Source organism: Mixophyes fleayi, chromosome 3, assembly GCF_038048845.1.
Source record: "Mixophyes fleayi isolate aMixFle1 chromosome 3, aMixFle1.hap1, whole genome shotgun sequence".
Taxonomy (NCBI): Eukaryota; Metazoa; Chordata; class Amphibia; order Anura; family Limnodynastidae; genus Mixophyes; species Mixophyes fleayi.
This window is the reverse complement of record NC_134404.1, coordinates 145464936-145479506: the sequence shown is the minus strand read 5'-3', so window position 1 is coordinate 145479506 and position 14571 is coordinate 145464936. Positions and strand designations below refer to the sequence as shown.

General features: G+C 37.4%; 1 protein-coding gene across 1 annotated transcript in view; it reads right to left on the bottom strand.

Annotated features, from left to right (window-relative positions):
• The window catches only part of LRRC1 (leucine rich repeat containing 1), a 111297-nt gene that overhangs the window by 55612 nt on the left and 41114 nt on the right, over positions 1–14571 (bottom strand). The window contains exons 3-4 of the mRNA XM_075202510.1: positions 5191–5269; positions 3873–3962 (exon numbers count right to left, since the gene is read on the bottom strand). Of these exons, the coding sequence (XP_075058611.1) occupies positions 3873–3962; positions 5191–5269 (169 nt within the window). The remainder of the gene's footprint in view (positions 1–3872; positions 3963–5190; positions 5270–14571) is intronic.

The window sequence follows — 14571 nt, the reverse complement described above, 5'->3', positions numbered from 1 at the left end:
CCTTTACTTCACTTCACATGCTAAGCTTTTGTCAACGTCACTATAGTAACACTGATTTTACAGGGCTTTATATAGGACTAAATGGAGCACAAAAAGTCAGACATTATCCCAAAAGGTATAATCTGCATTAATCTTTCGCAACCTCACATTTTAGAACAATGAGTAAATGTTTAAAAAAAAAATAAAAAAATGCACAGAAGACAAAAAAGGTACACAATTTAGATACTGGTACACTATGGTTGAATGTGATGAATACAAAGTGCACAGATTCTGAGAGTCATATGTCTGACTAACAAATAAGTGGTAAAAAAATATATTTTCTGTGAACAAAAAGCACAAAGGGATACAGATAACAGTATTTGCATATGCAATATGTTTAAATACAGGCAGTGTCATTTATCCAGTATTTCAAAATATGAAAAGGTCAGATTGTTTCTCTTCCCATTTCATTTATTTGGAATCAGAGATGTAGTGGACCTTTACACACTAAAGCTGGGTACATACTACAGAAAACTACTGCAGATGTGATTTCTGTAACGATTGTACCAAAGACTGAAAATTGCAATTAACATACAGATGTACTTGTACACACACAATTTACCTTCAGATCTGTACTCTACATGTGTCAACCATCTGCTGAAGAGATCAGGACACTCACAACCAGCAGTGTAGGCAGATCTCTATAGAGTGTGCATACACACTTCAGAATTTGCCTTACATCGTTCCGTCATTTATAGAGATTTTTAGTCAGTTTACAAAATCAAATTTTATGATGTGCTTTGGTACAATAAAACATGAACGTGATAATGTACACACTAATGCGATGTTGGGCCTAATATTATTATTACTATTATCGTAGATTTGCAAGGCACCACAGTGCTCTGCAGCTCCATACAGTAGGGGAAACAGGACATACATAAAACAAGGACATACAAGGGAGACAAAATAAATGCAGACTGAAAGCAAAGGGTATTGAGTACCCTGCTCATTAGAGAGCTTACATTCTAAGTGAGCTGATACAAGAGGAGCGGTTGTGGCTTAGAGTGGAGATTGGGAGAGTTGTGAGGGTCCATTAGTGTGAATAGTATTATCGGGGATAAGGTGGAACATCTAAATATTCATTGTAATAGTGGGGATGGATTGCAGAGTCAAGAATGGAGTGAGACAGGCATTTGTATACTAATCGCTCAAGTAGTTTGGAGGCAAACAGGAGGAGAGAAATAGGGCGGTAGATGGAGAGAGGCTGAACCGAGAGATGGTATCTTTAGAATTGGTGAGATGAGTGCATGTTTAAATGAAGATGGAAATGTGCCAGTGGAGAGAGACAGGTTAAAGAGGTGAGCTAGAGGTGGGCATGCAGTACAGGAAAAGGAGCAGAGAAGTTGGGATGGAATAGGATAGAGGGGACATGTTGCAGGGTAAGATAATGAGATGAGTGAAGATACGGTCTTCAGTTACTGGAGACAACAACAAATAAACTACCTAACAGTTGTTTATCGTGTGTTTGGCAAGATAAATTATTGAAAAATCTGTACTCTGCACCCAGCTTTAGAGAGCCTTGGACAGCAATTAGATTACTCTAGGTGATATTGTTTGCTCTATCTTGCTCTATGTTATATATAAAGTGCTTTATGCTAGGAAAAAAATTAGCTTTACCAAGACACCCAGTGGTGATGCAGATGAGTCAGCACAACATTCTGACATTTGGTCTGGTGAAAAAGAATTGCCCAAAAATCGTGACAGCTCTGTCTTAAAATGAACTACAAATTCCACGGGGAAGGCCACTACCGGCAAATACATCAAAGTACAGAGACGTGTGCAATGGTGGATTCCAGCACGGATGTATTACTATTGTGTGGGGATGATGACAGTGTAGATTGCAGGTGCTAGGATCTAGCTGAGAGAAGGGAGCTAGCTGATGCTGGTATGCTTGTTAATATTTTGGGTAGAATGCCATGTTGGCAATTTTATGTTTTTCTACAGTAAACTTTCATCTTTATTAGAGAGGTGTTTTTTCTTTAAAAAGGTACAAGCTTTTTTTTCTCACATTTTTGCTTCCCTGACTTAAAATCACTGTGCACTTGAACATAGGCTTTAGCACATGATGTAGAGGGATTAGTATCATCATGACGGAGAATGGAGAGTGACAAGAACAATGATATCCCTGTTTCTGTGTGACCAATGGCACCGATACTGGAGAGTGACAAGAACAATGTGGTTGTATACTGAAGAGTGATGAGAACAATGTTACTGAATAATGGAAAGTGACAAGGGCTCTGCCACCCCTCCTGTTTCTGTATGAGCTATGGCACAGTAGAATGTCACTGGAGACTTTTAAAAACACTGCCAGCCATAATATTTGCATTTCGGTTTCAGCACTGAACACTGCCACCTCTCCTATTTCTAGGTGAGCTATGGCACAGTACAATATGACTGCAGATTTTGAAGAACATTGACAGCCCTATTATTTCTATTTCAGCAATGACAATTAGCAATGGAGCTCTCCTGTTTCTGTGTGAGCTATAACTCAGTAGAATGTCACTGGAGACTTAAGAAAACTGCCACCACTCCTTTCTGTTTTAGATATGACGCTACCCAATTGCACTAGTCTGCCAAGAACTGTGCTACCCCTTCTGTGTCTCTGTGAAATGGCGCTGGATCGCCGTGGAGGGCGGTGCTTCTAGAAACCACTTCTAGAATTCAAAACTCGCGAGATCCGACGACACAATGACATTTTGCCTCGTTTTCACTTCTGAGAGCATGCAAAAGTACTGAGCTGGCTCTGCGAAGTTTGGGTGGGTTCAGTTCTCCGAGAACTGAGCCCCAGCATCTCTAGGTTTAATACTGTTGAGATATATGATCAGTATTATTTTTATAGCATGAATAAAGATGGATAACTTATTTATATTTAATTTTATTTCTCGACTAAACATTCAAATACTGTAGTGGTATTGTGAAAGGTTATTTTTCTTAATTGTATATATGTTATAACTTTTTCTGGATGACTCCGATATTAAGAATACATTTGGAAACATTGAGGTTTTGTTCCATCCAACAAAAACGGAATTGTACTACTAAGGATTACGGCTGGATACTTCCTAAAGAATGCACTACGTGGGTTGTGTACATTTTATGGTATTTCTAACCATTTTATAACACACCAAAGTGGTATTTTTGGCTTTACTATACACCTTCTGGGACGAGCAGACACATCCTTCACCTCTTCTGGTGAGTGTTCATTAGAGGACCCAGCTGATATTTAGTTACTATGCATAGGATGTATTCATTTTCAATATTAAAATGTGCTGCATTAAAGGGGTAATATGTGCACTGTGCTGAAGCGTGGTACTTTATACATACTGGGTACATTCATAGCAGCATATGTTGCATATCAGTAATGGTTTCATTTATGTTAAAATCCACATTCACCTACACCACATCGCATAGTTACCATAATAAAAATGAAATACCTATTCATACAGTAATAACTATTAGCTGGTAGTCCATAGAATTTGACAAGTTCTAAAGGCTAACCAAAGCGTTCTGTCATCCATTATGGTCATGGTATTTTCTTTGTCCAGTTTAAGACAGGGATACCTCCCTGATTTAGCCAGAGTAATAGGCCAACATACTATATTTTCTGTTGGCTACTTTGAAGCCTATTATGGAGAGTTGTGTTATGTCTCATATTGTGTATATAGACATTACCATTTTACTGCACATTATTTACTATGCTAACGGTGGATCTGACAACATAATACACAACCACATGTAGGACTTTAAACCTATGACATGTACACCTTTATTAAAAGAAAACGAAACTAAGTAATTCTACGCTTTGGGAGACAGAGCCTGGGGACTGGCATACTTACTTTCCAATGTTTTCAGGGAGTGCCTGCAGCGAGATATCATTAATGGAAAGGCATGTAAGGCTTTCTAGGTCGGGAAAACTTTCTGGTAACCTGGACATAAAGGGGAAAAAACAAAGAAAAAACATACATTACTAAATGCCACATCCTTAATAGGTTACTACTAGTGGTAAAGCTAAAATAAATAATCTGTATGTTAAAGTTATCTAAAAAGGGAAATTAGACCATGTGTTTTAATAAACATTTAAAAGACAATAAAAGTAAACTCTTCCCGATAAAGATATATATAGATATAGATATAGATATAGATATAGATATATATTAGATATATAGATATAGATATATATATACACACACACACACACACACAAAGTAAAAAGAATTCATGTTTAGGATAAGATTCTCAAATAACTCCTTTTGCTCTTTTTAACTTACACCACTTATTGAGTAGTAAACCAGTTCACATCCAGTACCTTTCTAAACAAGACAAGATGACCAGGTTCTTAAACATAAAGTGAAAATATATAGAACTAAGGGATGGGGACTGGGATACTCCAGTATAAACCTTGCTAAACCCTATGAGAATTAATAGCACATGAATACACATCGCCAGGAGTAATACGCTCTCACGAAACAAACACCGTCAAAGGTTAATTACAATGTATATTACACACTTTGTAGATTTTGTGATTTGTGTACCTTTTGAAACAAATACTGAAAATTTCATCTGGCACACACAAAGATAAGTGCAAATATCCATACATGCATTATAGGATTCTCAGAATTACATCCAGAGTACAAAATAGGAAACCTGCCAAAGTGCATTTTTTGTATATTTGCAAATGAGGTTTACATCTAGCAAGCTGATCAAGATAAGTGGCATTACTCAGTTGCTCCATAAAGTGACAAAACACTAGGAACTGCATGGACAACACCATTGTATTGCAGAATTCATCTTGCTGAAAAACATTTCTCAAGTTATTGCTTGGTACTCCTTATTAAATGAAAAGTGCTAACTAACCATATCACAAAGTTATGTAGTGTTTAAAGAACTCAGTATCCAACATTCAAAAGTTTGGACAACAGAGCACCAATGCTCATTACTCTTTGTGTAATAGGAAAACAAAAGAAAGCCTCTAGTATACAAAAACCAAAACATACAAGTTGCTACATGAAGCACTTTACATATATCCAACAAAAAGCAGTTTACAGGGTGTGTGTGGCTCAAAGCAAAGCGTGTTGCTGTAAAATATCATATTATCCCTGTTCAAGTATTATGTCAAAGCAAAACTATATATTAGGGCATCTACTCAGCTATTACCTTGTAAGTGGATTCCCGCTGAAATCTGCTATTTGGAGTGCTTTACAAAATGAGATGCTTTCTGGAATTTCTGGAATATCTGAAAAACATTACAAAGCCAAATTTAAATGTAATAATTTAAACAATAAACCACAATGCAGGAGATATATATATATATATACACATACATATACATATATACATATACACACACACACACACACACACACACAAGTTAACCCGTGCATGATACTCATGCATTCTAGTCAAATTAAGCTACTTAAGGTGTTAAAAAGGTTCTTATCATGCATTTGGGCCATAGCCCAGGCCTCCTCAGGGGAAGAGCGTTACTTCCCGACGCAAGCGTCCTTTTTTAACGTGGTTTTGTCCACATGTCACCACATCATCATTCTTCTCCATCACCTCATCCTTCATTTTCATCGCCACATCTATCCAGACACAGGGATCTCTCTCAGCGGTCCTGAGTATCACACTCCTCTCACTCTGTCACCCCCGGCAACCACCAACCACTCCCCACAGTCACCCCCGGCAACCACTCCCAACGGTCACCCCCGGCAACCACCAACCACTCCCAACGGTCACTTCTCCTTCAAGAAATATATATATATTTTTTTAAAATCTTTATAAACACTTTTAACAATTAACAAATTAAACTAACAAATTAAAAACATCTTCGTATACCAAATTTCAGCCCTTTCTGAGAATTTAGTAGGTCAGTGTATAACTCCGCCCAGCAGGTGGCGCTGCAGCTTGTTTTTTTTTTTTTTCCACACACACAGACAGACTAACACACGCCACTAGGCATTTATATTATAGAGTGTATATATATATATATATGGACTGCATAGTAAATGCTGTCTTACAAATGAATCCATTTTGTAATTTAGGGTGCAATGCAAAGGACTTCAAACTAAAGCCTGCTCTCACTGGGTTGTTGGCCAAAATCAAGGTGTAAAATGCGAGACCAGAAATACTGGCCTGTGTTTATTTTGTAGCTCTGCAGACCCAAGGACTACAAGATAACATTGTTAACTTAAGGAGGAAATTAACAGCTTTCATGTGGTGAGCTATGTCCTAGTACTGGAATGGTTTTTGGCACCTAAAGAGACTTTAAGGGGCATATTTAAATAAGCGCAGCTGAGCGTGTAAAGTGGCAATACGGTAATGTAACATCCCTTGCAACCCTATGGGGAATGCATGGAAATCCGTTATGTTGCGGTAACATGTTGTCGGTGGGAGCGCATATCTGCAACCTTTAAACCTAATTGAATATGCCCCTAAGGAACCAACCTATTAGGGAGTCTTACCCCAGGAGACATGGGTTGTGTCTACATGATGGCTTGCTATATTTTATATAGGCAAATATAATTCTATTTCCAAAACACCACTTACAATAAATATAATTAGTGATCACCACATATTCTTAAATAGTATAATGAACAACAGCCCATACGTTAAAGAATCCTGTCTGTTAGGCAGGGAAATTTAGTATCAGCTCAACCTCTCTCAAATCTGTAGATTTATAAATTTGTGTTGGATTTATTAATGATAAAATTGGGTTGTGTGACACACCCCAGAAAAGATAGGTTACATTTTAGCATTGGGGATTAAACAGGGAAGATGTAAATTATGGTTGTAAACCGGTCACAGGCCTCCCCTAAAGACCATCCCCTGTAGGAGTGGACAGGCAAAAATTGTCTTTAATGAAAGGAGACCACTTACAATAATATATGGTCAGACTTTTAGGAAATCAATCAACATTGATAAGCTGCCCATCTTCCAAGCCAAATTCCCTTGGCACAGATTATACAACTCGAATATAAGGAGATACTCGGAAAACTGTCCTTTTTATTTTATCTTGTGTTGTATATGTTATGTCATCTTTTATTAATTGTTTTTATAATCTGTGAGCATTGTACCTTTTTTGTATATTACATTCAAAAATGTAATCAGTGCTGTCTTTATTGCTCTAAACAAATTCACTGCCTGTTTAGAAGAAGTTGATTGCTTGGTCATGTTAACCCTTTAAATACCCGAAGGGAAGTATTAACTATTTTCTCTATGAGAGCGCAGAGGGTGTGCAATTGAGTAAGTCATAAGCATTCTATGGACCTTATACGTAGACGGTGACAGGAGAGGGGTGGGAGTATGTGCCTGTGTTGGGGAAGGGACCAGTTAAATCTGTAACCTAAGGGATGGGTGGACGCAAGATTTTGGCTGGAAACCTGTGTGTCTCCTTACAGAAACTTCCAAGTCACAAGGGCACAGAATGTGGTTTGTGACAGGAAAAGGTAGTCAGGAGCGGCTTCCTGACAAACTAGAGGCGATATATGGTTTGACTAATTGATATGTTACCGGATCACTGAGTTGGTAAAGGCGGGTCTCCCTGACAGTGTGAAATAACATGAAACTTGTATTGTTTAATATAAAGGTGCCACGGATAAGTATTTGCCGCTTTACAGTTTTCCTCTATATTGCATTGCTATAATTGTTACTATTATTGACATATGCCTTCCCTCAAGCTAAAATGTAGATACGTAGGAAGACAACTCTCAAATGCTTTGATAGTTTGCTTCTAATAAAAACAAAACAAACATTGCCATATTATACAATGTCTGCAATACAGATTTTTTTAAAATCCATAGCACACAGTAATTGAACCAGTGAAGTTTACTGAGAATTATGTACTGTAGAATACACAATTCAGTCCCCATTGCAAGTATTCTCAATGTAAAGTAAAAGTGTGCCATTCTGAAAAATCACACTGTCTCTCTAGAGTTGACATTTTCATGCGCTATATTTGGACATTCACAACATGACATATTTTAAACCCCCTGGCTTTGTTTTAAAGAGTTAAATCAGCTGTGCCCTCTCTGTATTCCTGTTTAGAAGCTGAAACATGTAAATCATCTGTGTCCATCAGTTTGGAGGGAAACACCTTGCTCTGGCAAGCAGTCTGCTACTGGCTGTGGGGAATGAAAACGGCAAAAGCAGCAGGGGTGGTGGTGCAGCAAGTAGGCACAGAACTCACACTAAGAAATACAGCTAAAGTTGGAGTTAGCAGCCAGCAAAATATTAGCCATAATTTAGTCCAAATGATCAGCATGTCACCACTTTAACAAACCTACCATTATCCAGCCTACCACTTATTAATGTCCCCAATAAATGACCTCAGTTACTGTTTCATGGTTTCTCCTCCAACTCCGGTACATAGATTACCACACACAGCGTTTTAAAACAGACATTACAGCAGTCAAAGCTGCATTATGGTGAAATTCCACTGGTGTCAATAGCTTGTAATTTCTGGCAAATAAATGTCAGAGGAAGCGGTCATTCACAACCAGCTTTCTGTGCATGAAGAGGTGGGACATGGGAACACAGAAAGGAGGAGATGCTACAGTTACAAGAATGGATTTTTAGTTGCTATGGAAACCTGGATTTGCCAACCCTATCTAGGTCAGATAAGTGCAAGAATACCAATATTTATAAAGGGTGCGCCAACTTTCTTACAACTGTAGAGAAGTTAGTGAAAAGTCAAAAATCTTCAAAATAAAAAGCTTGCTATTCATTCACTACTAGGTGTCCTCTTCTGAGACAAATGTGTAGTCTTTATAAATGTCACTCGTTTCATAAAAGAAAAAGAAAAAAAAAAAAAAAAACACCTGTAAAAAAGGAAACCTCAAAAAGTTTTCCAGCTCACTCCTCAATCCCTACTGCTTACAGATATACACTCAGGCTGTCTCTAAAAAATGTTCCTGCCACAATCACAACCCTCTTCATTAATTATACCTGTCAATACTGCCTTCACCAGACCTCCATCTCCTCACATCATGCTAGGCACTTGCATAAAAACTGGGACTGCTTCTTTGAGAACAGTCAGGAGTTCAGACACCTCTAACACATCCCTATTGCCTCTTCTAAAAGTCTTCTGCTGCATCAGAAAAGCGCTATATTCCCTGCACCTATCACTATACACAGTAACTGAGTTAGTAACATCATAGCATCCAGTGTATCTGTCAGGAAACTATTCTAATGATTCCCAGCAAATTTACTGGACATGGAAAGTAGGGAAAAAGAAAAAAAAGGTCCATATAGTGTTTAGCTGTACCGGCTGTTATAAACTGCTAGATAATACTATTTGAGGCTGTGTTTAGGCAATAGTATGTTGCTATTATTAAGTATGCCATGTTTGTATGCTGTGCAACGCATGAATGAATATATTGCCATTAGATAAGAATTAATACGCCCCTCCAATACGGATAGTCCATCCCCAAAAGAATTTGTCAGGTCATATATTTTTTGTAACAACATTCCAGGCTTTCTAACTTTTCCAACCTGGCATAATCTTCAGTTAAAATTTGCTCAAGCATGATTTCAAAATGACAAGCTGTATGTGTTTGTATATGTGAGAGAATGGACCGCTTATGCCACCCTGTCTGTTGTTGCTGGGAGACGCCTGGGCTTACTTTGCCGCTGTTCCTTTTTGTTAACCCAAATACGCCCTCTAACTGCAGTAGGAGAGGTTTACAAATGCTGCCACCACTGGACTCCTTACCGGCATCCAGAACCGGGTTCCTTCTGGGTAACTAACTGCTAGGGTACCCCTTTGCTGGTACACCTGGGCTGGTACTCCTGACTTGTTACTATGGATCAGGGTTGCTGTGGATGGATCCCCCTGGCCTATCCCACTGGCCAGAGCTGCTGGGTAGCGGGCAGAGCGGTAGTGCTGGAAAGCTGGGTCCAAACCTCTGACAGCCGGGAACGTATTAGATTTTCGGTCTAATCTGTAGGTCACAGGAATTTCAGCATGGAGAAGTTCTCAAGCAGGTCTTTGACGCAAGTGATGTTTATTTGCTTTCACACTGGTTGAAGGTACCAATGACCAGGCCAGATGGAACAAGAATGACACATTCAGTACAAACCAGTGCTGTTTTATACAGTTTTGGACACAGCCTCACAGGGTAAGCCAGCCCCATGAAATCTGAGTTATTTTTAGCAACAGGATGCAATATGTTTACCCAAACATGGATTTAAATGCAATTTATACTTAACAAAATGTACAGTTTTCTGCGATATCCTGAATCCCATTTTTCAGAGATTTCCTTTCACGTTAACAAGGATACAGTCAACGGCTACCTGCTGTCCATTCAAGTATTCCTCACTAACATTGAATAGACTTATTTAGCATTATCTGCTATCCGCAAATAGACTTCCTCTCCTCACATATGGAGATTTCCTCTAGCAACATTACTAAACCCCAAACAAGACAAGACATTTCCTCTACCAAACTGCACAAAAGACTTCCCCAACAAATGCGCATTGCATGAGAAATGAATACCTCAGAAATGAATGCAATTCCTCTACAAAGTGCCACATGGTCTAGTAAAATCAGTACATTGCAATGATTTAATTAGGCACCCTGCACTATTTCCTTTAAATAAACTTATATCATGTTATTTTTAAGTGATCCAGTCACAGTATATTACACAGAACACAAGGAAGTTTTTAAAACAAGCGTAGTCTTTTCCTTTGAAGTCATGAAGATGTGTTTGCAAACATTGATCCATATAAAACATAAATTTGAAGTCAATGGAATAAGTGAAATAGTGAGATAAGTGTTTCACTTAGCGATCCATAGCAATAATTAAAAAAGGACTTGGATTTGATAAAAAAAAAAAAAAAAGTCTGTCTGAATGGGTGCCAAGTTGCAATTCCTTATGTATCAAGTGTCCCTCAAACCTCTCAGATTGTAAGGCCATTTGGGTAGATCATCTAACTTTTGTTTCATGTCATCAGTGCCATGATCCCCTCAAAGTACAGCACTGCAGGATAGGTCAACACTTTATCACCAAAAGATAATGATTATAACAATTCCACACATGTGCCATGTACAAGAAAACATTAAATACACTGCTAAAAGGTCTTCTAGAAAAGAGAACAAACACACAAACATTTTCTTTTGAAGAACTTTTAGAGGAATATCCACCCCGGATGCAAAAGTACTCTGGGAACAGCAGAACATTAAATCTTTTTAATGGAACGCATACATTATTCAGCACCATGAGTGACATTTCTCATATTGATATCAAAGAGTTATAATTCATTTTCCAAGGCAGTTGATGTGTTTTATTAGAAATCGCCCGAACAATCCAAAGCAGCCTTGAATGCTTGGATGATTGGAAAACTATGCCTCAGTCATAAAACAAGAGTCCATTCTGAGGAAAATATCACATGTGATGACAAGGCTTGAATATAAAACTCTCTTGGTTTAGGCCAGATGTTTTAGAGCATATGCTGTATAAATGCATGCACAACCAAAAGACAAAATACTTAATCCCAACTACGTCACACTCCAAAAACCAACGCAAAACAAGTCAGGCTAAACATAATCCCAGCTAGGAAAGGCAAGATTTTATTTAGCAAATGCTGCTCATTTTTCCTGTAGTGCTCCAGTATACAGTGTATTACACATCACAAAGTCTCTGAATCCAACATATACAAATAAGATATATTCTAAACGAATATAATCTACAGATGATTAATCTGCTGCCAATAGCTCTGCACAGCTCCCATGGACCCTTGATTTGTGCTTTTAGTTACAGTACTTGATCGAATATCTGGGTTCTGCTTGTATGCATTCTCATAATAAGCTTTCACTGTTTATAATGTGCTTTACTAAAAGTTCACATTATAATATAGCACATTATAATCAGTGCAGAGAAGCCAGAAATGTAGTTAAATGCTTCGAGCATAATATACAGCCAAGACCTGGGACCAGAGCAGAGTGACAGCAGTAATGATCAGCAGTGTACCACAGTTACAAGGTAAATATAAACTGGTGTTTATACTAACATTTAGTAACATGCAGCTTTCAATGGGAAACATTGTTCCCTGTCAGACATGATGTGCCCCGACATAAGGTCATCAGGGCACTTCAGCTGTGGAAATGCTGAAGTGTCACTAAATGACCTTGACACAGTTTCTGCACATTACTTATTTTGATTGGAAAAAGTGACGTTCAAAACATACTGGTGTCACAACCTAAGAACGGATTCCCATATCTTCAGTGACAAGGTGCATTTCACACACTACATAAAGCGTTACAAAAACATTAAATCTAAAAACAAAAGAGTATTTTAAAATCGGATAAAAAAAACAAAAAAAACTTTTGTATGCCATGCTGCCTTGAAAGCAAATTTAAACATCTTACCAATATATAGGAGTAAATATTGAAATATAATGATATTTGACATATATGTATATATCCATCCTAGTGAGGACAATGTAATCTATATTTTTATATGAAACTGAATACCTTCATTCTACTCCCTTGAAAATGATTAAAAGGAAATCTTCCAGGACTTAAGTAAATACAATAAATGAACAGATCACCATTTTTACGGCACTAATGTCTAAACTTGGATCCGGCAAAATTTAGTTTCTGTAAATCAGTGGTTCAAACTGCCTGCAGAAAGAGTGCACCACATATACACATGTATTTTATTTTTAGTTAAAAATAGTGACATTTGGGAATCTGCGTTTCTTTGTGGAATGTAAAAAAAATTCTGCCACTCCTGGAAGAAAACAGGGGAAAAGCCAATCCTCCAAAGTTAGTACATAGACGATAAATAAGTAAATATCCCAGGGCGCAAAATCTGTTAAATATTGATGTTAAATCATATATAAAAAAAAAAAGTAGAGGGCAGCGCTGACTCAACTGTAAAAATAGTTTAATACAAATTAAAGCCAAAAAGCCTGATTGTGATAATACCACACCTGACTAGCATACATACAATTAATATTCCTACAATAGAATAGATATCACTGACATATTATACAATTAGCTTATTAATTAAATAGACTGGTGCACCAGTGCATGTAAAATTGGCCAATGTTTAGCGATATCAATCTATAAACAGAGAATATAAACCAAGCTGTGGTCCGGACCAATCAAATTACGGTAATCAAACCGGTTAGTGAGCAATCCAAAACTGTTGTGCAGAGTATAGTCCCATAAGGCCGTATAGCATTAGTGACCATAGCATGTAAAAAATTGTATAAATATAATCCAGCACAAGCAAGAAATGTTAATCCAGCTCAAAAAATGAGCATGTCAAAAAGTAAACCAAACTGTTCAGGAGCGCCTCTTGCTTGAATACTAACATGTAAAATAGAAAATAACAGTTCAAAGTGTATGGATACATGAAGATAGGTCTATTGGTAGTACAATTTTAGGCATATAGCCATACACCAATAAGCCTTCAAATCCCTGATTTAGCATCTGCATGAAATTGAACTTGTTTATCCAACGCTGAAATGCAGTGGCTGCCCAGCTTGTATGATTCAGACACAGCAAGCCGGCCACAACGGGACCAAGCGGCAGCAGCTATGCAAACGTGTACATACAAAGTCTCAAAACAGTGCTTGTATTGTGTTAAGCATAAGTTTTACTTAGCTCATCAAGTAATCTTAGGAAGTCCTCCGCGGTTGGTATGTTAATAGGAAATGTCCGTTGTCTCTGTAAGTGCAGGAGAAATAATAACAACAGTCCGGCACACAGTACCCCGGGGTAGATAGGCGGGGTCAGTTTGTCAGCTGATACGAAATAGCCAATACTGACGCGTTTCTCCGGGCAGTCCGGTTTCATCAGAGGAATGGTAATTGTTTCACAGGCAAAACAATTTATAAGCCGATCCAGGCACATGACCAAAGATCGCAAAAATAAAAACTAAAAATGATTCAGATCATCCTCTTATACATTAGGTTGAGAAACCCAACCACCAAAGCACTCATGGCAAGAATGGATAAATCAATTAAAATTCATAAGTAAGCACAAATATATGTTTATAAATAAACATGCAACTTGGTTCATGTTGACATGACTACAGCATGCACTAAATGAACCAATTTAGACTTAAAATTATAGTATAATACCCTAATGCAGAACAATTGAAATATAGGGATACATATATATATATATATATATATATATATATATATATATATATATATATATATATATATATATATATATATATATATATATATATATATATATATAAAAAATGTCGCAAACCCATATAACTAAGCACCTCTTAAGATGCATAAATTTGAGCCAATACCTATAACTCCAGATTGGTACAGATAGGTATGAGTATTATAAAAAATAAAATAAAGTATAAATAAAAATAAAATTAAATAATCTTAAAGGGAAAAAAAAGGAAAAGGAGAAAGGAACAATAGGAGAACAAAAGGATCTAACAAATGTCAACCATCTAAATATTGCTTAATTCAATGCTCTCGTTCAAACCGGAAGGTACAAGAGTATCTAGCCTGAATATCCAATAAGCTTCCCTACGGCACAGTGAGTTAAATCTATCG